We start from the raw sequence: 25424 nt of genomic DNA on the forward strand, positions 1-25424 counted from the left end.
GTTTTCCCGCCATAGACCATGTTATAATCAGCTTTGGCTGAGGGCTGCGCTTGCTCTTCATATTTTTTCCTCATTTGCCCCCACCACGCAACACAGCCTGTCTTCTGCAAGGGCTTCCCCTGCAAAATCCACTGCTCTTTTGATTTACAGCAGGCTCACTGCTGGTGAAACTTTCCACTTTTTAGATATTTCTATGAACATCCCACCGTTGCCATGCTTTTTTGCCTCCTCGTGGCCCCCCACCCCTGATAGGAATGTTTGGCTTCGCTCCCACCACCTGAAGGTGGTGGTCGTGAGAATACTCCCCTGTGGGTGCAGGTTGATGAGCTGACTGTGAAATAAACGCAGAACCAGAGCCGTATAGCCGTACCGCAGAGCAGAAGAGTTGCTGCTGAACAGTTACGGCGTTTGTTTCTTGGTCACAGCCCACTTTTACCGCCCTTCAGGCGAGCCACAGCGTTAGCAGTGCATCGCCTTGGCCCTTCCCCGCTCCTTAGACTGCATTAGGGATGGGAAGCTTTGTTCCTACATATTTCATTAAATTCAATTAAGAAATGCAGCTCTTTGTCAATGGCCTTCTGTGCCCCCCCTCTAATCGCATGAGAAAAAAAAAAAAAAAACACTATTTATTCTCTTGAGCCACAACCGTTAGAGCTTTATGCCGGCTTGATTTATTCCTCATGCTGGTGAAGATGCCAAAGCCTCCGAGGTCTCCTTTGCCTGTAAGTAAAAAAGCAAGGTCAGTTACCGGTGCAAAGGGATAACCTCCTTTCCTCTTGGCTAAATGATGAATCTGCATTTTGATTTTAAGACTGGACCTCAGTCACGCCGCTCTGAAGCTGCTCGGAGTAAGGCAACCATGGGTCGGAGACAGCGGCTCACTGCTCCCCATCCTTGTCGGGTGTTTAATATTCCCATGGCCGGTTCCTGGGACTCGCCGGCTCTAGCAGCTGGAAGGACAGTGCTCGTGTTCAAGTAATCAGATTGCAGGCAATGTGCTGGAGGATATTGAGGAATAATTTTGACATCATGGGATTTGAATTGATCTTAAGCCGGCCGTGCAGTGCATTTTCTACACTGCTATCTAATTATGGGTGATACGGACAGTAATGCCTTTTGTTGAAGCTGCCTAACACTTTCCATTACAAGACTGTGTTTTTCAATTGCTTGTAAATGAATTATATTAATCTGGGATGAAATCTGCCAAGCAAGCTCTGCCTCAGCTTACGGTTGTGATTTTTTTTTTTTTTATTTTGGGGTTGTATTTTGTTTGGATTGTCTGCCTAAGATATTTTAGATTTCCAAGAAAGAAGTTTAGGAAAGGTGTATTGCCTATGATGTTTAACATAAACTGTTTTGTGGAGTGTCATGATGCCTCGCTGGTGTAGAAGTGGGGATTTCACATTTGGCATCTCTGTGCCAGAGATGTAACCTTCCTTTCTGTGTACAAACTCATCCAAATTTTGCAGTTTCCAAGCCCAACCAAACAAAACAAAAAAAAAAAAAACAAAAAAAGGTCCTGTTGTGTATGGACTGTAGAAGCTGAACACAATTCAGCATCTGCATTTTGTCCTGATTCTATTAGTACTAAAAATGTCTCTTTCTGGAGCTGTTTGGGGCTCAGCAGGATCTTCACAGAAGCAGTTCCTTGTGGTAAAACGAGACCACATTGGTTTGCGGAGTGAACGAGTATGGAAAGATCGGCTCTGCCAGAGTCTCTGCTCTGGGGCGCTGATAACCAGGGGGTTGACATTGCGTAGTGTGAGAGCATTTGATTTTGCAAACTCTCTGTTCTTTTAAAGCTGATGCTTCATTTTGGGGAGAATAATCCACAGGAGCTGCATGAAATCAAAGCTTCGGGGCACTCTACTGAGTCTCAGTGCCCATCATTTATTTCCCTGTGCTCCCCGGCACTTTTGATGGCTGTTTACTTCCAGTCTGAATGTTTTGTCTCCAGTTTCGCATGTTCCTTGCTCTGCGTGCAAAAAGAGATTTTAAAGACCGCAAACGAATAAATCCTCCTCTTAGAGAGGAAAGGCACCGAGAGGAAAATTTTGAAGCAAGAAGAAGTGTAATATTTTAAACCTTTCGATTGCTTCTTCCTTTTGCACTCATCATGAAGAAAGGAGAAAAGTCCCAGAGATATTTGTACATTCAGTCGTGGAACTTCATAAAATAGCTTCAGGGTATCACTTGTTATCTTATTCTTCAGAAAAGTACTTTGGTAATCAGCATTTGTTCTACCAAGAAGCTAAAAAACTTTCGTATCCGCCCAATCGAATAATGAAAATTTTCTTCTCCAGATATTTCTGCTTTCTTACCCGGATTTTCACTGGAAAACTCTTTTGTCTTCTCGGTAAGCGTAACAAGAGCTTTGCACGCATACTGCAAAAACCTCACACGAACCACTAGTCACCAGTCAGGGGACCTGGTTATGAGCTGGTTTTTCCTTTGGCTTGGTTATGATACAGTTCTGGTCTGTATTGTGGAAATATTTAGTTCTGCTCCCAAAACCGAGCCAGAGCTCTGTAGGATGGGCTGAACTTTTAACTTGGCAACCGAGCCTCGTTTGCAGAACAAACTTTTAACTGTGATGGGGCTGAGCTCCTGCACTTTCTTGTGGTTTCAATGTGGATGGGGTCCAAGCGATGACAAAAAAGAACACGGTTGAAAAGAAGTCCATGGAGAAATGTTGTCTGTGAGAACCGCGTTGGGAAGCTGGAAGTCCTCAGATGGGAAGAAAAGGGCTGAGAACGGGTCGGATACTGTCAACCAAGTTGACCCCTGAGGTCAAGGTGGTTTCGCTCCTCCCTTCAGACCCCAGGGACGTGTCCTGCCACAGTACTGCATCTTGTTCTGCGCACTGACACCCTCAAAGGCATAGAGGTTTTGGTGAAAAGTCATCGTTTGTGTCTGATCCTGGGAGATGTCACATTCAGTGGGTGCAGGACACTTTTCTGGATCAAGGATCAGAGCCTTTTTTGCCTCTCCAGTGTGTGCCAGCAGCGCTGCAGGGATGAGAGGCTCTGACAGCTTCGTACAAGTGAAGGAGAGCCTCTGCAGGGCAGGCACAGAAGCCATGTGAGGAGGGTCTCCAACTTCATCAACTCATTTTGTATTCTGGGAGCGATATCTGAAGAAAACAGGGTAGCAGCACTGTCTGTTTTCCACCATTTAAAGCTATCCAAATCTCCAGTGCAACGGAGACTACAGGAATTTTATCACTGCCATTTTTCATAGGTAGAAGCACTGAAAATGGAGCTGCAGCAAGCGTACGCTTGTGAGATGGCTGTGTTAAGTTTTCACCTGGGAGCCAACTGCTTAACCAAATGCGTTGAAAATATCAGCCCTCTCTGACCGAAGAATGAGGCTCTGGGTGAGCGAAGTCATCCGGCTGTGAAAAATGAACACTGAAAACAATGAAGTTGTCAGTTCTCTTACCAGGATGCAAATAAATACCTGGGCTGTCAAGCTGGCGGTTCTGCTGGACCATTAGTTTAGCACAAAGACATTCCGGAAGGCAGGGGATGACAGCTGATCCATCACCCGAGCAATCCTGCCCTTCGATAAAAGCCTCTTCAGAACGTGCTATGATACGTATTTTTAAGCCACGTTATTTAGCGTCAGGCATGGCTAATATATGGACTTAGGCGCCCTCATGATGTGAAAAGTGTGTCATTAGAAGCCAGTTTCACACTGATTTCTCCAGCGTTGGGTTGCGTCTCAGGTTTGCTCTGTATGATGCCTCCTTTGATGCCTCCTGATGTGGTTTTATGGACTTTTCTCGTTGCAGCTTGCCAGGGGGACAGCTATGGGCCAGGCTGCAGCCACGCTTGCCGCTGTCACAACGGAGCGCTCTGTCATCACGTAACCGGGACGTGCCTTTGTAGCCCAGGGTGGAAAGGAGCCACCTGCCAAGAAGGTACAGTTGGACATTCAAACCCCTGCCGGAGGATTTACAGGAGGGAAAAATAAAACTTCTGCTCAGGGGTTCTTTGTTGGTGTTTGAATGATCAGCTCATTGCTCTGTGTTGCCATTGGTTTTGTATCCTCACAATAACGCGGCTCAATCCCTTAAATAAACCTGTGACGTCACGTTGCAGGGGCCGGGTGTAGAGCTCAGTGTACATGGGGCAGAGGGGGCTGAAACAGTCACAAACTGGAAAGAGAGCTGGTTTTGAAGGCTGCCTGATTAAGGGAGAAAAGGTCCATAAACTTCACATTTATGACACTGAAAAAAAACCCTGTTTCTTTTCTATGGCCTGCTTTACCGTCCCGTGCACCCGACTGATCCTCGTCATTACTGTACGCTGTTCCAGACACAGGCTAAATCCCGAACATGTGAAAGGCATTGGGACTTCCAACCTTGGCAATTAGACAGATGCGTGTGACTCAAACGCAAGCCCAACTCCTAAGGCGCCTTGAGAAAAGAGGCTGGCAAAGAAAGGCTGCGCTGAGGCTTACGTTTCACCTCCTAATCCCCTGCGCCCAAGCCGCTAGAAAAAGTCTGTCCATCCCCGTTGCAGAAGGCTCCTTTTTCTGTGCCTCCCCCGCAAGGGAGCTGGCTCTGTAAGCGGTGCCACGGAGCTGGGGATGCTGCTGCGGATGCTCCTGGCTGAGCTGGGGTTTGGAGTCAGCACCTCCCCGCAAGCAGTGGCTGCCCTTCGGCATACCGAGAGGACGGTTAGGGAGAGGGGGTGGAAGCTGACGGGAGTAGAGGAATACATATTAATTAATGAAGTGGGTCCCCCTTTAAAATGTAATTTGAAGAGCTCTTTCCATGAAGGAATAAAAATTTGGGGAGGCACCAAAGCATTCTTGGTGACATGTACGACACAACCTAAAATTTTCTGGTTTGCGTGAAATACAAAACCAAAGCAAAAGTTAAAAAAGCTGTTGTGAAGACATTGTCAAACGTACCCTTTTGCTTTAATGATACATTCGGGGGGTTCTTTTTAAAAGTAAGGAGATAGGATAAGCGTGTGAGGCTGGGTGAGCCATCCTTTGGTGTCTGCTTTTGCACAGTGAGAACTTTCTCCTGTTGGCATCTTAAAAAGGTGCCACTCTGGCACATGAGAGAGGCGTGTATTTTTTGTGCCAAAAAATAAGGTTCTATCCGTAGGAACCAGTTGTGATGGCATTAATAAATTTGCTTAATTAAAATTTGGTAAACTGTAAAATGTCGTCAGCCAGCTGTTGGTAGCGAGATCAACTAGAAAAGGAGTTGTGATTTTAAGAGGACTGTACAAAGAAATGCTGAAAACAGGGAAATCAATAACTCTGCTCCTTGGCGTTGAGAAAGCTGGTAGGAACCAAGAAATGTTTTTCATAGGTGCAAACAGAAAATCTTGAGGCCATTTGGTGGGTCGTAGCTAATTCACTTCATCACCTACTTTGTTCCCGGACCAGTTTTACACTGATCTGTGTAATTCCTTATCAGTCATGACCCCATTTTTACTTGGTTGTACCTCCCACAGCATCTTCACAATCACCAGGGCGAGAGGGGAAGGTTGTGTTTAACCTGTTTTCACCTCCTTCTCTTCTTAATGGAAGACTTTTGTCCTGCCTCCTCTTTGCAGCCTGTCCTCCTGGATGGTATGGTGCAAACTGTCTACAACGCTGCATCTGCCACGGCCAGGCAACGTGTGACCGGGTGACGGGCGAGTGCCGGTGTCCTCAGGGTTGGACGGGGATCGCGTGTGAGCTGGGTGAGTCTCATCATGTCTTCCATCCCTCCAGCCCCAGTTGCTCTGCAAGGAAATTCAGTTCTGGTGAGGTCTGGTTTGAGACAGCCCAGAAAAAAGCGAGAGGAGGGGCAGAGGGCTGGAGAACACTGGCTGTGGAGAGGTTCAAAAAATTGGGGTCGTTTAGTCAGACATGAGGAGACTGAGGGTAGATATGGTATTGGCACTTGAATGTACCATGGTGCTAGAAACTTACTGGACAAAGGGGAGGAATAAGCTGTTCTCTGCCCCTTGGGGACAGGAAAGACAGGTAATGAACTCAATTTGAGGAGAAAAAAATAATAAAAGAAATCTTCCAAGAGGAAGATGATATGTTTCTAGACAATTTTGCCAAGGGAGGCTTCAAAATCTCCCTCACTGAAGATTTTTAGGACCAGCTTACGTGTCTCACCATATTTCAGAGGTGTAAGCGTGTTCTCCCTAGAGCCCCTCCAGCCTGGACCCTGTCAGTCTCCCCCATCTCGTTTCAGAGTGTGGGGACGGGAGGTACGGAGAGGGCTGTGAGCAGAACTGTAGCTGCCACCATGGGGTTTGTGACCAGCTCTCGGGGAAATGCATCTGCCGCGCCGGCTGGACTGGGGACCGCTGTGATGTTGGTAAGGGCAGTTCCTTCTGCGGATGCTTTATTTTAACACTCTCTTCTGGAATCAGTCATTTCTTCCTCCCCAGTAAGAAGCCTGTCTCTATTTTGTATCTTAATTTTCCAGTATTCTGTAGGCTGATAGGAAGTACCACCAGTGTGAGTGCTCACCGTGTGTCTCGGGAGCCCCGGGGGCAGGTCTTTACACAACCGCAAATACATGCCCTTGTCCAAATCCTTTTATCTCCTCCTACTTCTGTTCCCTGCCTGCTGACAAACTGAAGGTATTGCTCCACCTTATGGGTACGAGGAAGAATATAGGAAAGGGAGTGTGTTGTAAGGAGAGTTTGCCGGATCGGGCACATGCTGCTGTGTCTGTCTGGGTCATTGAGGGGAGCTCAGCAAATTGGCCTGTCATGGTTCAGGTTGCACCTACCTTGCCTGTGGTCCAGATTGTTTGGATTTGACGTGGCTGTCTGGCAAGTTTAGATCTGTGCAACCCCCTGAAATAGAAATCTCATAAGCAGTAGGCATCAGACGACTTGAAATGTGCCTTCAGCTCAGCCACTGACATGCTGTGACTTTTGCAAGCCACAGGCAATTTTCTGGTGTCTCCTGAGGTGCTGAGGACTCCCAGAGCCTCAGCCACCAGTGAGGCCTGCAAAGCCTTCGCAGTGCCCACTGTCCTTTTCTTCAGGCCTTGCTTTCTCTCTGGTCGCTGTGCAGAGACCTGTGAGGTGGAAAGCAGTAGGTGGACACGGTGCATTGTTCAAACAGCTGCCCCTTTGTACATAATTGTGTAAAAGTGGGTGGCATCGCCAGCTCGGTGGGCACCATCTGGGGTCGTACTCTAGGCTGTGACTAGGTCTTTGCAAGCATTCGTGTGCAGACTCATTAATAGCCAATGCTAAACGCTTTTAATATTTTAAATATTTTTTTCTCTCTCAATGATATTTTCTGGGCGTGCAGTCTTCTAAATATCCATCGCCGTGGGCAAGAACAATATTGGCTCATTTGCCAATGATGGATGCAGGGAGAACTGTTGCTCTCTCTGCTTCTCCTCGCAGTCTGCCCCCCGGGATTTTTTGGCAAGCGGTGCGAGGAGCAATGTGACTGCGTGCACGGCTCGTCCTGCCACCATCAAACTGGAGCCTGTCACTGTGAAAAGGGATGGCGAGGGAGGCACTGTGACAAACGTGAGTGTCTGCTGGGCATTTGTGGAGGAACGTTCGGGTTGGTGTGTACATTCCTCCCAGATCCAAAGCTGATGACGGGATCCTTTCACTCCATGGGGTCGGTCTGGAGGTGCTCACGGGGATGGGTGTAGCAGATCCGTTGGAGGGGGGGTAGCTTTGCACCATCCTGTCTGGCCCCTGCCCCGTGCCCTAACGAGGATCGGTTGCACCGTTGCAGCTTGTTTGCCCGGCCGCTACGGCGTGGGCTGTGCCCAGCGTTGCCGGTGTCCCACGGGTACCCCCTGCCATCATCTGACGGGCGAGTGTGGCTGTCCTCCGGGATTCACCGGCTACGGCTGTGAGAAAAGTAAGTTTATTATAAGAATGCAAATATTTCCCTTGTAAATTAATTAAGAAAATAATTTCTTAAATACAAGAAATTTTCCCCAGGACACCTTATAGCGGCCTTCTGGTACCTAAAGGGAGCCTACAGGAAAGCTGGGGAGGGGGTCTTTATCAGGGAGTGTAGCCATAGGACAAGGGGGAATGGTTTTAAACTGAAAGAGGGGAGATTTAGATTAGATATTAGGAAGAAATTCTTTAGCGGTGAAATTCTATTGGTGGTGAGCCTCAGGCCCAGGTTGCCCCGAGAAGCTGTGGCTGCCCCATCCCTGGAGGTGTTCAAGGCCAGGTTGGACGGGGCTTGGAGCAACCTGGGCTGGTGGGGGGTGTCTCTGCCCAGGGCAGGGGGGTTGGAACGAGATGATCTTCAAGGTCCCTTCCAACTCTAACTATTCTATGGTTTTGTGATTAAAACCTGATGATAAAATGCCTGAAGAGGGAGGAGGCAATACCCTCATGGCAGTGAAGATGGACAAGGGCTGTGTCCCTCACCCAAATGGTTTGGCCGGTTCTGACCTCTGTGCCTGGTGCGGTTTGGGCTGGCGGGGTTTGCCCTCTCAAGGTTTGCAGCTCTCAGGCGGGCAGGGAGAAGCCAGGGACTGAACTGGATCCAAATAGGCTGAGGAGGTGCCAACAGAGCCCGGCTCCGGCCCACGGCCATCGCTGTACCCTGGTTAAAGCAGCAGCTCTGCTTTCTGTTGGCGTTGTCCCTGTGGGTGACTGTGTATTCCTGCTGTCAGAGCTCATGGAAATGTCATTATCCGGTTTTTCTTCGGTGTTGAGTTTGGCCCTCCGGAGCTGTCTTTGAGAACAGGCTCGTTCTGTGGCTCCAGCTGCATAATTCTGACTTTGTTCTTCCTTACAAGGCTCTGCCTGAGCGCCACTTTAGCAAAAAGAAAAACAACAGCAAAAAAGAAGTAAAAAAAAAATGACATTGGTGTCCCATATCCTCCTCTAAAGGACTCCAAATCCTGACCCACAACCAGGGCAACTTAATGGAAGTGAAATGTAAGAATTAGATGTGGAAAGTCCAAAACCTGTAGGCAACGTGGCTGTCAACAGGCAAAACGAAACCTCTAAAGGTGTTGGTGCTACCGCCGCTTTGCAAGTTTAAACTCCCTGCAAAAGGTAGAATGTCTTTATCCACACGCCTGGTCCCTTGTGAATTATACTGTTATTTTAGTCAATTTTACCTGACATTTCCCTATGATTTTTTCTAGTGACGAGAAAATTGTATCTGGCTCTTGACAGTTGGGCACAAATTGACTGAACGAAACAAAATGAAGCAGTGAAGTAACCCCCAAGTAAATGTAATAAATCCAAAGTCCCGGAGGAGAGCGTCATTCTGTAGGCAGGGATTTTATTTAATAAATTCGAGCTCACTCTTTGTTTGAGTGCTATATTTACCAAGACAAATTTAATTTATTGGTTTACATTTCCTCTTCCCCAAGCTTGTCCACCGGGCACGTATGGTAAGGACTGTAACGGAGTGTGTCAGTGCTCTGCCGAGAATGAGGAATGTCACCCGGTGACCGGCGACTGCCCGTGCCGCCCGGGGTACTACGGGGCCCGCTGCACCCTCCGTGAGTATCTTCGTGGGCTGCCCGCTTTCTGAGCGAGGACCCCGTTACGCAGAAGCAAGTGCTGGTCCTTCTGGGTTCACCTCTGTCAGTACTTGCAGTGTCGACTGAGATAAAGTAAGATTGGGTTGGGTTCATTTACAATAATAAAAATACCGGTATTATTGCAAGGGTTTAATTAAAAAAAAAATATATATATATTCTAAAAAAATAATTTAAAAAAAACCCCACTCCTTTACTAGCTAAATTCTTTACAACTTCATGCCACGCTGAAGAATATCAACATCGTTCTCTGCATTTACACCTCCTGTCTTCAGCTGCACCTGGATATTGTGTAGCTCTTTCGTGTCCAAAGACCTGAGCCAAAATACTTCCCGAAATCTCTGCCTGCTCAAGTGAGAACAAATAGTTATTAGAAAACAACAAGCTGCAATTGGCAATAAATCGAAGTGATTCATAAACTCACCTAAGTTGTAGGGCCTTCTGAGGAACAATCAAATTAAACAAATTGTTACTCTGGATTGAAAAATAGTGACTAGTGTAGAGGACAAAATGCCAATTGGCTGAACACTCCATCATAAAAAATATTCCCAGATCCACATGCCTCATGCCGGTATTTTAGGACATCTGTAAAGTTGTACCTGGTGGAATGTGACAACTGATAAGAAACATACACCATCGCGTCCAGAAAAAGAGACAGTTAATTACCTTTTTATTTACAACTTTAATTTTGTTTTTACTCCGTGGCTTGTAATAGTCTCATTAAAAAAAAAAAAAAAAAAGGCACTTTCTCTTTGGCAAATGCTGATTTTCCTTTCCTAGGAATCGAGCACAGCTCTGTTTGGTTTGCTGGCTTTTTTGGGTGACAGTACGGATACAAATACCACCTGTGATGTGTGCAGCTTTAGTAAGGGTTAAACCTGTGCTTTATTCCTCAAGTGGAAATAGGAATGAGGCTCATTTTGGAGATGGGCATTTATATTACCATCATGTCATCACAAGTTATTCTTTAAAATATAAATGTAAATGTAAGGATTGATTCTATCCTCCTTTGTACATCAGTTCTCACTGTAAGTGAGATCGAAATCTGGCCTTCAAAATCTAGGCTAGAGCCATCCAGATCCATTATACATTACATTATAATAAATATTATAGTAGAGCAGTAGTGGAGATCAACTATTTAACAGTATCGTTTTAAAAGACTTAATCATGGTTAGCCTATTACTTTTATGTAGCAATCTTTCAGTAGTCATTACCTGTGCATATCGTACTAAATCTCTGTAGATTATCGTAAATGTCCTCGAGCTTGCTTAGATACTTACGATTTTACTTCAGTATTTAAAATTTAAAACGTTAATAATTGCACTGGTGCTCTGACATAGAAGAAATTACAAACTGAAATCTGTTTCCTTGCATTCAGAGGGGATTTTGCCATGGGCTCCCGTGTAGTTAGGATTAAACCTACAGCATGTGAGACGTGAGCCTTCATGGCATTGTGTTCTCTTAAATTCCAAAGCTGCACGGTATCTTGCACAGCAAATTGTCACTTTATAAGTGTAGTTTTGTTAAATGGTTACTGGAGAGATAATGGAATGTCGGATAACAGTTGTCTGATGGTAATGTCTGATAACCAGGGATAGTTAGCGTGACTTTGGGGGAAATAGTCCTTGTTCCCACTGTCCTCACTACAGAGAGAACTGGGGCTGCTCCAGGGTGAAGAAGCTTTCGATATAATATTAAAAACAGCATAGGGAGCCGCTCCTAAAGATGTGAAGTGGGCTTCAGTCCAGTCAACATGTGGTTGGATGCTGCTGGAAATGGTTTCTGGCAACCATTGCTGTATTTATAGTACTGTGAAGAAAGGTTCAAGAAAGTATCTATAAAAGGTGTAGTTGGCTGGGAAGTTAAATTTCCAGGAGCCAAGAGCAACGATGCTTTCATGTTCTCAAATTTTGGAGTGAAGAGCTGAAACAGTCTCTTGGCAGGATCCGGAGGAAGCAGACAAACTAGCAATAAGGTCCCCATCAGTTGTCCATAACTTGGTGGACAGGCAGATCTACTCGAGTGAAGTTATGAATAAAAAGCAGTAAGTGGTGGTGTAATGGATAAAACGAAACCGATGCTACGTCTCTGTGACATTTACTGGCCTGGGTGAATGCTGAGCCAGAAGGACCTCACCAGCATCGCCTTCAAGCTGTAGGTAACGGGATGCTTCAAAAGTGAGGGGTTTTTGACAACACAATTAATAATACTGGTAAGAAAAGCCCTAGTGTATGTAGTTGGTAAGAAAAGATTTAGGAGCTCTTGATCATGGCAAACCCACCCAAACCAGAAGGAAAAAATTCAGGAAATGAGTTAGAAATCTGGCTGCTGCTCCTGCCATTCTCAGAAAAAACATAAGTCGGATGCACGGGAAATTGTTAAATTAGAAAATGTCTTTATGAGATAACTGGTGGCTAGAGGCTAACCCTCTTTATAAAGGCAGAGCCTACTTAAATGGCAGGACACTCTGTAAATTGCGCTAGCTATCTGCATAGAAGTTCTGCAAAGTAGTAACAGATGAGATGGCCTTGTTAATAATCACGTGAACGTCGCAGCTGATGTGTTTGCCCTGCTTGTGCTGCTCCAAGTTGAACCGAAATAAATAAAATGCTGCAAGGGTAAATCAATTGGTAAGGGGGAAATTACTGCGCCCTTCAGTGATGGAGCAGCCCTTGCTAGTCCTTGAGCTGAGGAACGACCCTGAAAAGCATTGCCAGGGAGAAGCTGAGAAGCAACACGTTTGGGAGTGTGGGAAACAATTAAAAAAAAAAAAAAAAAAAAAGAGAAAAGCCAAATGATGACCAAAAGGAAAGGGAGGAGGAAAAGAAAACTCACTTAGAGTCCAATTAAATCGTAGAAATCTGGGTGTGCCCTTAATTTTGTGTCTTTGTGGAAATGAAATAGATGTTGCAGGGCTCACTCCTCGATGCCAGGGTTTGCACATGAAAACAGATTTTCTGTACTGACAGATGGAAGCACTGATGACGAAGTACTCATTGAGAAGAAGCCATGGTTGAGAAGGGCTGGGAAGAGTATCTGCATGTTATAAAAGCGTGTATCTGTTTAGTCCTGATGATCTGCTATCCTGATTTGAGCAGAAGCCAATTTTCAGTTTTATTTTAAAAGGCATCCTTAAAAACTTCACCATAAGCTCTATTGAATAGTTCAAAAAATCCAGAGATTTCTCCAGCAGCTCAGACCATGCTTTCGTGCCTTCAGAAAAGAGAGCAAATATATAAAGTTATTTATGCACAGATTGTAAGAGATCTGCTGCTTGGAGACCTGTGCAAACGTATATCCAACCAGATTTCCAAAGTAGCTGTAGGCTTTTCTTTTGCCAGGGGAGGAGAAGGAAGGAAGGAGCAAAGTAATGACAGGTAGAGGAAGTAGCACTGCTGTAACTGTTGAATGATGATGACATTGCTGTAAAAGCACCAGCTTGTCCCCCTTCCAGTACGCTGGGAAAATTGGGACAGTAACCTACGTCTCTAGAGTTAGTGGTGGCATGCTGGAGGCAACCCTGACAGATGGGAGACACGTGCCTAGCAGCTCTGCCTCAGGTCTTCTCCTCAGTTCAAGCCTCCATCACTCTAAAGAGTATCTCGAAGACATGAGTTAAGCATGGCAGATGCGTTCATGTCTTCCTGATCTGGTATTCAGTGCTCCTTCACATTAGCTGTCCCAAAAGAGACCAGAAATACTCGCTACCACCTGGGAAAACCTCTTCATGGGACAGCTTGCAGCTAACACCGGCTCAGCAATCCATGCAGGACTAATGTTTTTTCTGGTTATTACAAAATACAGCTGCTTTTTCTTTTTTCTTTCTTTAGAGAATTTTCTGGCTTTGCATTTAAAGCATCTCTCTCCTGTATCTATCTTCTGAGAAGGTGTCTTCTGAAATTGCCTGTTATTGTCATGGCCACATTTTCATAGTCTTCCATCCACAGCCCACCAGATGTGCCAGAGCAATGCCAACTCCAGTTTGGAGTGAGAGTAGGTCATAGAGGAAAGAAACTTTCTCCAACTTGAGCTTTCTTAAAAGATGAGACCTGCCCCAGTATCTGTAACTGGTCAGCTAAAATGACCGCTGAAAGAGGCAGAGATGGCTCACGGCTTCTCACCATCATGGTCAAACCAGGCTGTCGCTGCCCAAAGGAAGAGCAACCAGGGCCCCATCTCTGCCATAGGAGGCAAAAGGGGAACAAGTTGGTTTGGAACAGAAATCCAAGAGGAAAAGCTCTGAAGAACTGGGCTTGCTTTTCTTGCTACCGTTGTGTATGAGGAGTAGAAGGAGCAGGCAGAGCCCAGAGCAGTCGGACCAGGCTCGGCAGCAGCAGTGGGTCCGGCTCTCCAGGGGTTTGACATTGCAAGTCAGCAATGCTTTGCTGCCCAAGGCAACCATCTGCTTGTCCATGCCTCCTCCTGGCCCTCTGGAAGTGAATAGAGTTGGAAAACAAAAATCTAATTTTGGTTGAAAGCAACAAAGCACTTATGACATGAACTGCAGTGGCCCCAGTGGTAACATAGCCTAATCGCTATTTCGTTCCTTTATAACAGGGTGTCCAAAAGGTACTTATGGTTCGAACTGCCAAAACCCCTGTAAATGCATGAATGGAGGCCATTGCGACCCTGTGTCGGGAACTTGTGATTGCGCGCCTGGTTTCATTGGAGCCGACTGTAGTAAAAGTAAGCCAACATTCATCTTCTGCTTCTTTCAAAAAACAGCAGAGAGAATAATCTGCATAAGAGCTTGTCCGTAGAAAAACAGCCAGATCCCAGCTACCTCCTCCTTGAATTGTAAATCAGGATTCCAGCTTTGTAAAAAATCTCCTGCAAAATATTTTCCCTCTCTTCTGCGTGCGTAGAAGCAAGGACACTCATCCCAGGATTACAACCTGCTTGCCCAAATCTTCTTCTAGAGCCAGCTCAGCATGAATTGCTCAAGTTCCTTCTTCCTGTCCAAAATTTCTAGGTTGAGAAATTATCTCAATATTTTGCTTCACACTATGGTGCCATTAGTTACAATAAATGGGAAAAAGGTCGAGTTTTGTCATGGCAAAAATGGTAAAGACTCCATGGCAACCCTACTCTCACTTCTCTATTTCAGAGCTAAATTGTGTGGCTGAACCTGATGAGGTTCAACAAAAGCAAGTGCAAGGTGCTGCACCTGGGGAGGAAGAATGCTAGGCACCAGTATAGGTTAGGGGCGGACCTGCTGGGAAGTAGCTCGGAGGAGAAGGATCTGGGGGTCATGGTAGACAGTAAATTATCCATGGACCAGCAATGTGCCCTTGTTACCAAAAAGGCCAATGGAATCCTGGGCTGCATAGGGAAGAGTGTGGCCAGTAGGTCGAGGGAGGTCATTCTCCCCCTCTACTCTGCTCTGGTGAGGCCACAACTGGAATACTGCGTCCAGTTTTGGGCTCCCCAGTTCAAGAGGGACAGGGAACTGCTGGAGCGAGTCCAGCGAAGGGCAACTAAGATGATGAAGGGCTTGGAGCATCTCCCTTATGAGGAAGGGCTGAGAGAGCTGGGACTCTTTAGCCTGGAGAAGAGAAGGCTGAGGGGAGACCTTATTATGGCGTACAAGTACCTAAAGGGTGTGTTGGAGGAGGATGGAGACTCTTTTCAGTGGTTCCCAGTGACAGGACGAGGGGCAATGGGCACAAGTTAGAACATAGGAATTTCCATTCAAATACACGGAAAAAATTCCTTACGGTTCAGGTGACAGAGCACTGGCAGAGGCTGCCCAGGGAGGTTGTGGAGTCCCCTTCTCTGGAGGTTTTCAAGACCCACCTGGATGCAGTCCTGAGTAATGTGCTCTGGGCAATCCTGCTTTAGCAGGGGAGTGGGACTAGATGATCTCTAGAGGTCCCTTCCAACTCTGAAGATTCCGTGAACTGCGGTGCTATTTCCAAAGCTATGATCTCTGTGAAGTTCTCTTCAGCTTATTCACAGAAAGGCAGTGCTTTAATGTTTAGCAGCCTATAGCTTGGCTCTTCAGCATTGGACAGCATTGATATAAAGGAAGGAAAGACATCCTTAGCTGGAAGGATGAGCAGCTGATGTTTCAGTTGGACACTCACCCTTTTGGTAGGAAACCTAGTAAATGATCCATGTAAAACAGTGTTTTATATTTGTAACCTCAAGTAACGTTTCAGAGGAAGAAGCAGTCGTGTCTTTGGATGGGTTTTGGTTTCATAGTTGTTGCTTTGAAGCTCATTAGCTGAAATAAAACCGAAGCCAACTCTACCTATAGCATCCTGCCTATGTTAAAATGCAAACTGGCAGCAGATGCCCGGGGTGTTTAACAAAAGGCTGTGTTTCCTTCAGCTTGCCCTGAACACCGATACGGGAAGGACTGCGCCCTGTTCTGTGCATGCGGTAAAGGTCGGTGTGACCCACGGACTGGCAAGTGTACCTGTCCTCCCGGCCAAATGGGACCCAGCTGTCAGCAAGGTAACAAAGCCGGACCCAAGGTCATCTCGTCAGTTGGGTACATACTTAAAACAACCGGCAAATAAAACTCAGCGCCAAACATTGTTTATAGCTGTGTTTCCCAACGCCTTTGCTTGATAACGTTGCAGTTTGCTGTGTACTCGGCCTCCGTCCCTCTCCGCTCCATCACCCTGCCTTTGTCCTACCCCCGTCTCCTGCCCACATCTCACTGCTTTGCTCCACCACACCTGGTACCGTTGCACTGGTTTCTCCTCAAAGCTGAAGTGACTGCTCTCAGAGGCTGCGGTCCAAACAGAACATAAAGACGGGGGAAAGGGTGGGTTTGTACCACACAGCATGGGCAGCGTGAGGGCGCTGCGGATGGATGGGACTAAATTTAGAAGCAAATTGCTTGAGCTGAAAAAGTGAAGGGAGAGGATTTGCTGAGGAGCAGGAGTTGAGAGATGGGACAAAGGGAGGAGAGCAGGATGAGCAAATATGGCGTGGAACCTAGCCAGGAGATAAGGTGAGACAGGGACTGTTTGGATGAAACAGCTAATAAGCATGGAGTAGTGCCCCACAGCCCTTGGGAGACACCAGGCACTTGGGATACTCTGTGGGGAGCACGTGTTTGTATTTATTCCCTGTCACCTTCATTCTTTTGGGGGATGGTTTTGTTTTTAGTTTGTTTTTTTTTTTTCAAACTTTGTTAATTCTCTGTAGTGTGTCCCCAGGGACAATATGGCCCCAACTGCCAGCTGACATGTACCTGTCAGAACGGTGGTATCTGTGACCACGTGGATGGCAACTGCACTTGTGGGCTCGGCTGGACAGGAAGATCGTGTGAGAAAGGTAATTTTCTGCTTTGATGACAGTGGATGTGTACATTCAAGCAGGGCTTTGCAGTGTCTACAGACCCACAAAAGGGGAAAGTTTTTGCTTAAGTAGACTCCCTCCCAGCTGCATTCATCTCTGTAGCTTCTCTCACACAGAACTGCCCCTAGTTAGAGTCTTAGGTCTTCTTTCAGAGGCAGTTTCCTCGTGAATCCTGCTCTGTAACTCTCATATAAATTCCTTTGCACAGACTCCGATTTCTTCTCCTTTCCAACTTTTGTGTTCTTTTGTTCATGGGAACATTGTTTTGTATCTTCTTTCATGGGCTCCTCCAAAGTCAGCAGAAGCCAACGTCGCCCTCCTCTCTTGTCATGTTCTCCCTTGTTATTCTCTTCCCTTTGACGTTGGACTGCAGTTGATCTTCCCATGTATTGACTTCCCTGTTCCTACAGTTCTGACAACATCTGTCCAAAGCAATTGAGGCTGTCTTGCTATCTCACCCTTATTTCTCCATGACAGCTCTCCCATACGCAAGACAAACCACACTTAAGCAGAATGAGCTCAGTTTTCACTCCAGAAACCCTCCTGCCAGCCCAGAGCAGAGTTTTTCCACGCCTTTCTGTCCATCTCCCAAAAGTCATTCTGCTTTTCTGCGTTCCCATTTCTCTCTCCAGATAAGAGATAGCTGTATAGTTACGACCAGAAAAGTTAAGGAAACCGTGAGTTTACTGGGATGATGTCAAATAAATAGTTAGTTCTGAGTTCACGTTCAAGACAATGTCATCGTTGCATCATAGCTGCCAAAGTACAACCTTCCCAACACATTCTTGAGCCCTCATTTACAGCCTTTTTCTCCCTGACATCTGTAGAATATCCACCTCAAACTCCATACATATCTTTACCAAGAACTGGTCTTTAGAGGGGAGTGTCCCTATATAAAAGCATCATATAGAAGTGATACTTTTTAGCAGAATTCTATGCAATTGTTTCACTTTGCACCTGAGAAGCCTCAGAGACCCACTTCATGTATGTGTGTGTGCAGAAGAGGAACAGGGAGAAAAGGAAAGGTGCTAACTCCACGGAGCCACTCACAATGTGACCACCACTGTGCACAGGCACTAAAATATCCCCTAAAAAAGTGCAGCTTATCAGTAACTGGCTAACTTCTTGTTGCGTAGGCCACCTGCATTCATCTCTCTTTGTTCTTGAAATCTCTGGAACCATCCCTAGGCTGCATTTGGGTTGCAAAGCCCCGGTAGGGTGATGGAGGTGTCACCATGTGGAGTGGGTGTATCTTATAGATGTGCTTAGATAAAACATCTCTGGTGTCAAGCGTGGGGGGCAGACACGCACACATCGCGTAAAGGATTGTGTGTTATATCACTAGGAGGAGCTTCACTGTTTATCTTTTGACGGGGATAGCCAAGTTACCGTCAATTTGAGTCTTGATTTCCACAGCAGCGTGGTTTTGAGTGTGTTTTGACTAGAAATCAAAGACAGCTAATCAGGCATCCTTCTTCTAGTGATTAGATATGATGTTCTTGAAAGATCTTGTCTGACATTTGCAGAGTTATGAATCTGATGATTTGGACGGCCACGCTCGTTTAAGTTGATCTGCCCAAATTCAAATTAGCACAGCCGTGGGAAGTTAACTTATGCAGAAATGATGCCTAGGTTAATTATATTGGCATAGTCACTTTCGCCTGATTCGGCTTTCAGTAATTTGAGATGTGTTCAGTTCTGTAAAAGCAGATATCTCATTATACATGGAAAGTCTGTTGCTATGTGTGAAAAAGATCCTCCCGGTTTTATTAGGAATTGGAATAGTGTGAACTCCAATGATAACACAGAGGAGGAAAAGCGATGTGTTTTCTTTCACACTTTCTAAGTGTCTAAAAGAAAATATTGCTGTAGATTTAGAAAAAAAAATGCATACAATTTATACCGTTTACTATGTGGCTTTACAATACATGGTAAGAGTTCAACATTGACTATACAAAGAAACAAATTTTAAAAGGTGGACTATAAAAAGGACAAGGAAATTTCTGCGTGACCATCTATAGAATAGAAAAGGTTTCTCGTGAAGGTATGTAAATACATCTTAGTTGTGCAGAAGTGCTGTGTCTTCATAACAAATGTTCTCCTTGGCTCTGCAAGTTATCATACGGGTGTCATCTCAGCTATACAAGTTATCGCAGAAGAGCTCTTCTCTGTGTGGTCAGTGATTATTTTTTTTGTTTGTTTGTCTGTTTTTTTCTGTCCGTGTCCTGCCAGCAGAATGTCTCCCGGGGAAGTACGGGCCTGGCTGTGGCTTGGACTGCTCGTGCCAGCACAACGGCACCTGCGACAGGTTCACGGGCTGCTGCCGGTGCCCCGCGGGTTACTACGGCCACTCCTGTGAGCACAGTAAGTGGAGGCAGCCCGGGTGCTCTGGTTCCCGACAGTAACGGGATGGGGGGGGCTTCACAGTAGTCACGTAACCACCTTGCCGGTTCAGTTACAATTTTTGGGGTGTCCCAGATCACCCAGCTGCTGGCAGACCTGAGTAACGCTGCTGGGGTGGCACAAGTTTAAAAGCACGTGGCATTATTGGAGTTAATGGTAAATATCATTTTTGTTGGCTCTCGGGGAACGTAGCTGAGAATACAGAGGATTTTAAAGGGGTGTATGTTTTTCTTCGTAGACTTTCCTCACTTGATACTTTCATTTTTCAGAATGCCCCCTTGGATTTTATGGGCTAAGCTGTCTTCATGCATGTGCCTGTAAAAATGGAGCGAGCTGTGATGCAGTGACAGGACAGTGCCTTTGTCCTTTGGGTTATCAAGGTGTCTACTGCGAGAAAGGTACTTGTACCCCTCTGGTGTACAAGAAAAAAACAAATGAACAAACAAAACCAAAATAAAACTCAAAAAGCCCCATGTCATTACTCAAATATTTGTTTATTGAGAGCAACCTCTTCTATATTTTGAGCTTTCTAAATATCCCGAAACACTAGATTTGGGATTGTTTACCTGTTATAGCTGGGCATTCTCATTCCTTATAAATTAACTAATCTGGTTCCGATTAATACGGTGGAAGTCCTGGTCTCTGTGGTGTTTTGCGGCAATGAGTTCAACATGTCGTTTATTAAAAATAACTCCCTTTTACTGGTTCTAAATTTTCTTCTAAAACTCCAAATAAGATTATTAAATAGGTGCATGTCAGACCTGTTGAGTGTTATGGAATGGTCTTCTAGAGACTTCTAATTAAAAATGAAAATAAGTGCCAGTTACATTTCTAGGACAGATTTACAGATACCTTTGATAGGTTAGATCAGACAAACCCCACATAAGGAGAGTTCATATAAATATTATGCCTATTCCACTGTGTTCAAGTCTTCATTAAACTTGGCATTTACACTACCTTCAGTGGAGGGTTTATGAGCTTTCCTCTGAGGCATCCTGGAAAAACTCCCCTGGCTTAATGTACGTCTTTGCCATGCAAATGTGCGTCTAAAAAAGCACTCTTGCCGTCAGGCTGCGACGGGGGCTGGTTTGGAGAGAGGTGCCAGCGTCGGTGCGACTGCGGAGATGCTCCTTGTGATCCAGAGACTGGGAAGTGCCTTTGCCCACCTGGGAAGACTGGAGACAAATGTGACATTGGTAAGGGTAATATTTCCTAAGGGCTGGACTGTATATAGTTAAACCAATATGACCTGTTGGTCTAAGTGTAACTGTGAAAGGACATTTGCCAGTATTCAAGAACACATTGTTGGTAGCAAATTACTCTTGTATGTTATCAAGAGCTTTATCAACAGGATGTACCTCTTGATTTAATCAATATTTAAGTTGATACACTGATAGGAAAACTATGGGTCAGCTTTAAAATGTCATTTGCCTGGAGTTTTGGAGAAATGTGTGCTGGTGAAGAACATACCAAGCAGCCCACGGTTTTGTAGACACAGTTGGGAAGACTCTGGAGGGTGCAAATGGGCGTGAAGAGTTCTGATTGCCACTTGTTTTGTCACATGGACATTTGTCACCTTTTTCAGACCAATGCAAAAGTATGTCCAGCTCTGGGTTTGCTTCCCCAGGAAGCAGGGAGGAATCCCTGCGGATGAGGGTAGTGGAGCTGCAGCGGCTACGCCTGCCTCTGGGGTTCAGCAGTAGTCCAGGAACATTTAATCCAAATAAAATTCCCTCATTTGCAGCACAGGCACTTGGACTGTGTGTTTGGGAAACGGTTGGCCCATGACGACAGAATTATTTTGTAACAAGGGTATAAAAATAGGTGATAAATTTCTCCTGTAGGGAAAACCAGTCCCTCCGCTGTACCCTGATGAGATGGTTGCGGGGTGGGGAGGCAGCAAGGGCAGGCGAGATTCTTGCGCCAGACTCTGACCACAGTTGTGGTGGAGTAAACGTAGGGTAGTCACTGGAGCAAAAGGAATTGCAGTGGCTTAAAGAAGTGTAAGAAGAGATTTGTGACCCTAACGCTGTGGCAAACAAGATAAAAGGAGTGAAAGTCTGTATGCTGATACTGGAGGTTCACACCAGGAGCCATAATCCTCCCGAGCCCCCAAATCACAGTGGGGGAATATTATTTCTCCTTTTGTTCAAGGATAGGGCAGGAAACGGCTTTAAACAGCTTGTTATTAATGCAAAGTAATTGCTGGGAGCTTAAGTGCTAGTGCAACCTGCAAAACGAAAATGGAAGATGATTTGCTTCCCTCTCCGCACTGTCCCGTGGTCAGAAGCCGAAGCCACCCGGTCTGCAGGCGCTGGTCCGATGGGGGACATCAGCCAGCCCACAGCCGGCACGGCGCTGGGCAGCCAGGGGCCTCTCCAGCAAAATTTTAGGCAGAAGTGGAACGCGAGGGGGAAGCTCGGCACCAAAAATGTGAACTGAGGTTTTGCTCCTTGCAAACTCTAGGAGTCATTTTTATTTTTCTTAAATCAGCTAGGGTAGCCCCCATCCGTGGAAAGCTGTTATGGGGTAGGTTTTATTTGCATTTTTATTTTCAATTAGGCTCAGTTCATCTGCGATATAACTGTGAGCAGCTGTGACTGTGCAGCGGCCATAAAGATAAAAGGCCTGATTTTAATTTGAACTCTGGTAAAGCACCCATTAAACAGGCAAAATGTTAATTAAAAAAAAAAAAAAAGAGAGAATATAGCAGACTTTTATGGGCGCTCTTTTTCTGTAGTAAATTAACATTGCAGACTTTCAAACAGATGTCTTAAATACACATTGTTATTAACATGAAAATGTGGTATTACATAAATTAAAATCAGGTCCAGAGGTGTTCGGGGAGACCTTTTCTCATAACATTTCCTAATTGAAAAGGCCAAGCTCTGAGCGCACGGGGAGAGTTCTCCCACGTGTTGGGGCTGCAGCTGATGCGAGGCTCAGCAGCACTTCTACTCACCTAACGGCGCCCGTGTGAGAAAGCGAGCGCCTTCATTATTCACGGTATTTTCTAGCGAGGTGAGGGAGAGAGGGCTATTGTTGACGGTGTATTGAGCACCCTGCCTCGTGACCTGCTGCTCACTTCCTTCATGCCCGTACTCTGGCTGCATAAAAAAATCGCAATGGGAATTTATCAGCCTAGGTATGAAATGTATTTGTGTTTGGGGGTGAGACGTTTTGAGAGTTTAATGTGCCAGGAGGCAGCAGAGTTGTGCAATCGGAGTAAGACATAAGAGCCTATATAGAATGGATTAATTTTCAATTTCACATTCTTTGAGTGAAAGCTCTTTGCTGGCGCACGCCGACAGCCAAGCCGTGCAGTGGAGACGTGCAGGAGATAGATAGTGTGGATCCAGGATGCTGACAGTAACTTTCCTGAGCGGATCCCAAGATCCTTTCTGTTGGGCTGTCAACCCCTGTTTTGACACCAGTAATGATTTCCATTCTGGGAACTTCTTTAGGACAGCTGGGCTACGGTTTGGGCAGACCATGTGGCAGACGAAATTTGAAGACTGCAAGGCTTTCCAAAATGCCGTGTTTTAATGTTAACAGATGTAGGTGTCTACGTAGCTTCCTGATCCCGGAGAACAGGGAGACTACTAGGGAGCATTCACCCTCTTCCAAACACTTCTGTCCTTCCAGAATGCAGGTCGGACCAGTACGGCCCCGACTGCTCCCTGCGATGCCAGTGTGCCAGTAAATCCCAGTGCAATCCGTACAACGGGAACTGCGTGTGCCCAGCCACGTGGATGGGGCCAACCTGCAAAGAAGGTAACATAATAAGCTGGAGATGTGCGGCCTTTCTTAGTAGAAGAAATCATGCGTTGGTGGTGGTCAGTAGACCGTTTAGACAGGACTGTCAACCCCCCACGCAAACACGGTGCTCAGCAGCAGCCGCCACAGTTTCTGTGTCGGGCTGTGTGAGGCAGAGGCCACTCTGCATTTCCATCTCTGGTGAAATCCCAGAGCCTGTGGTAGCAGCAGCTTTGCTTGGAAGGGTTGTGCTGGTGTGCGCTGTCCTCCTAAGGGTCCAGGCGCCGGGTGGTGCAAATGCCAGCAGATGCTGCAAATGCCAGGAGTCGTTCCAGGTGGTTGTGAGGTCTTGGCCAAGCTGAACTGACTCAGTGTGGTGGTTTCCCCTCAGAGCAGGCTGCGAAGTGGAGATCTTGCACAACCTGCTCATGGATTCCCGAGGTTGCCTCCAGCACAGCTGTGCCGGAGAGCTATATGCTCTTCGATGCCTGCCAGTATGAAATCTTGCCCTGAAATAGTTGTTATCCACAGCTTCTGTAAGATGAATAAGGAGGTTTATTTGCCGTGCATGCCAACGTGTTTGCTTACTTTTTGTAGAGGTGTCAGGTTTTGAAGAGTATGGGGAGATGTGGTAAGCCAGATAAGTAGATAAAACATTGGAAAACAGATTTGGATTGATTTCTGAGTGCACTAAAGCCTGTCACAAAAGGGTTTGGGGGTTTGTTGTATTTGTTTGTTTTGGTTTTTTTTTTTTCATTTAGATAATTTCTCTTCTTCATGAGATAGAGTACTGAGTGAAAATTTCCTCCCAGCTGCAGTCTAATCACAACTGGCTTGATGGTGATACCATACCATTCTTCATTTAGTTTAGGAAACACTTTGGGAACCTTTCATTTGAGAGATGCTTTATTGTTTTGCCTGCTCTCTGCCTCTGTGAGGAGGCCGGCGTAACTCAGTCCTCTACCTTCTTTTGAAGAGTACCATTTATTGAATTATTTAAGTGTGAATTGTAGAATCTATACAATATTTCAGTATTATATTATATAGACCTGAAACTGTGTTTCTACTTAATTCTCTAGGTGGCCCTCCAAAACTTCCTTTTTATGAAGAACAAACCCAAGAAAGAGGGAATATTTTTCCAAGAGCTCTACAACAGTAACATTTGGACTAATAAATGAACTGTTTTATATGCACAGACGGTATTTGAATTTGGATATGAAAACAGCTATTCAATTCAGCTTGAATTGTACTGAAGTATTCACACTTCTTATGGAAGACTACAGAGGCCATTTAGTAGCTGGATCCTTTTAAAAAGTTGAATCTGTTTCATGTATTTATTCCTAGCCCCTTACCCCTCCATTAATCTGCTCTGGACATTCTTTCTGATATATAATATAATCCATTGTTTGAAAGCTTGGACATGCTTTTAGTAAGAGCAGCTCCAAAGGGTATCAGGATAAGCAGTATGTAACATATCAACTTGCAGTGAGCCATACCACGTATAAGTGACTTTCTAAACCCGCTTGAAAACCAGCGTGAAGTTTAAGGAGTGTTCCATGGATTATGAAGCCAATATGGATCCACTGCAAAAATCACATTGCACAGAAACTAGTGGGATTCACCAAATTAATTCCTCTTTGAATAACATCACGTGTTCTAGAAAAGAATCCAATCTAATTTTATACTTGCAACTGAAGAAGAATCCACCGCAGCCCTCAATGAGTTGTTAATTAATTTAAGAATATGTACCACATCTCTAGTGTGGATTGACTGATTGGAAGGTCTCCATCTATGTCTTGCTACGTCTGAGTGTCTTCCAAAGAGCAGGGTGTTGACTGTCAGGCTCTTCTGCCTTTCTGCGTTCTCCCATCTGGCCAGCTGAGTTTCTCAGTGGTGTGTCAAGTCAAACTCTGCAGCAGTTCTCATGAAACAGCACCTTCTAAGGCAGAAAAGAGTTTTACCTTGCGTGGAGAAAGCAGACAGTGAGCAAGGATAGATGCTTAAAGATAATTTCTGTGTTCTTTACTACACAATAGTTCGATTAAGTCAGCTTTAAAAAGTCCTGACATCATTCAACAGCTGCTGTTGGTCACTTAATAGAACAAAGACATTTTGGTGCTATTTTGTCTGTTTAGGCAGGTCGTTCTTTAGTATAGGACTAAGTAATTATAAAGAAATACTGTTCTGTATTTTAGTATTCTGAATTAACCAGACTAAAAGATTTCAAGAGTGCCTCTTTAATACTTCTCTTTAGGTTAGGAGTTACTAAAGGTGTGTAGTAACCTCTTGAGTCTGACTGTATCAAAAGTGCGCTCACTAAAGGGCGTCGGGACCATGGGTTCGGTGGACACGGTAGTACAGGCAGTCGTGTGTTCACAAGTAACGGTTTTACCCCATGGTTCCACGGTTCACCTCAGGTCTTAAACAC

At 45.5% G+C, this 25424-nt stretch overlaps 1 protein-coding gene across 1 annotated transcript in view; it reads left to right on the plus strand.

Moving 5' to 3' along the window:
- The window catches only part of LOC309674956 (uncharacterized protein), a gene marked incomplete at both ends in the record, with an annotated part of 207591 nt that extends 183436 nt beyond the window's left edge, over nucleotides 1–24155 (plus strand). Inside the window, 14 exons of the mRNA XM_082487153.1 lie at nucleotides 3794–3922; nucleotides 5580–5708; nucleotides 6215–6340; nucleotides 7392–7520; nucleotides 7738–7866; nucleotides 9353–9484; nucleotides 14081–14209; nucleotides 15857–15982; nucleotides 16685–16813; nucleotides 19073–19201; nucleotides 19510–19638; nucleotides 20311–20436; nucleotides 22886–23014; nucleotides 24076–24155. Of these exons, the coding sequence (XP_082343279.1) occupies nucleotides 3794–3922; nucleotides 5580–5708; nucleotides 6215–6340; nucleotides 7392–7520; nucleotides 7738–7866; nucleotides 9353–9484; nucleotides 14081–14209; nucleotides 15857–15982; nucleotides 16685–16813; nucleotides 19073–19201; nucleotides 19510–19638; nucleotides 20311–20436; nucleotides 22886–23014; nucleotides 24076–24155 (1751 nt within the window). The remainder of the gene's footprint in view (nucleotides 1–3793; nucleotides 3923–5579; nucleotides 5709–6214; nucleotides 6341–7391; nucleotides 7521–7737; nucleotides 7867–9352; nucleotides 9485–14080; nucleotides 14210–15856; nucleotides 15983–16684; nucleotides 16814–19072; nucleotides 19202–19509; nucleotides 19639–20310; nucleotides 20437–22885; nucleotides 23015–24075) is intronic.
- Nucleotides 24156–25424: the final 1269 nt, after the last annotated feature.

This window comes from Vanellus vanellus (genome assembly GCF_965231255.1).
Source record: "Vanellus vanellus genome assembly, chromosome: 8".
Classification (NCBI taxonomy): Eukaryota; Metazoa; Chordata; class Aves; order Charadriiformes; family Charadriidae; genus Vanellus; species Vanellus vanellus.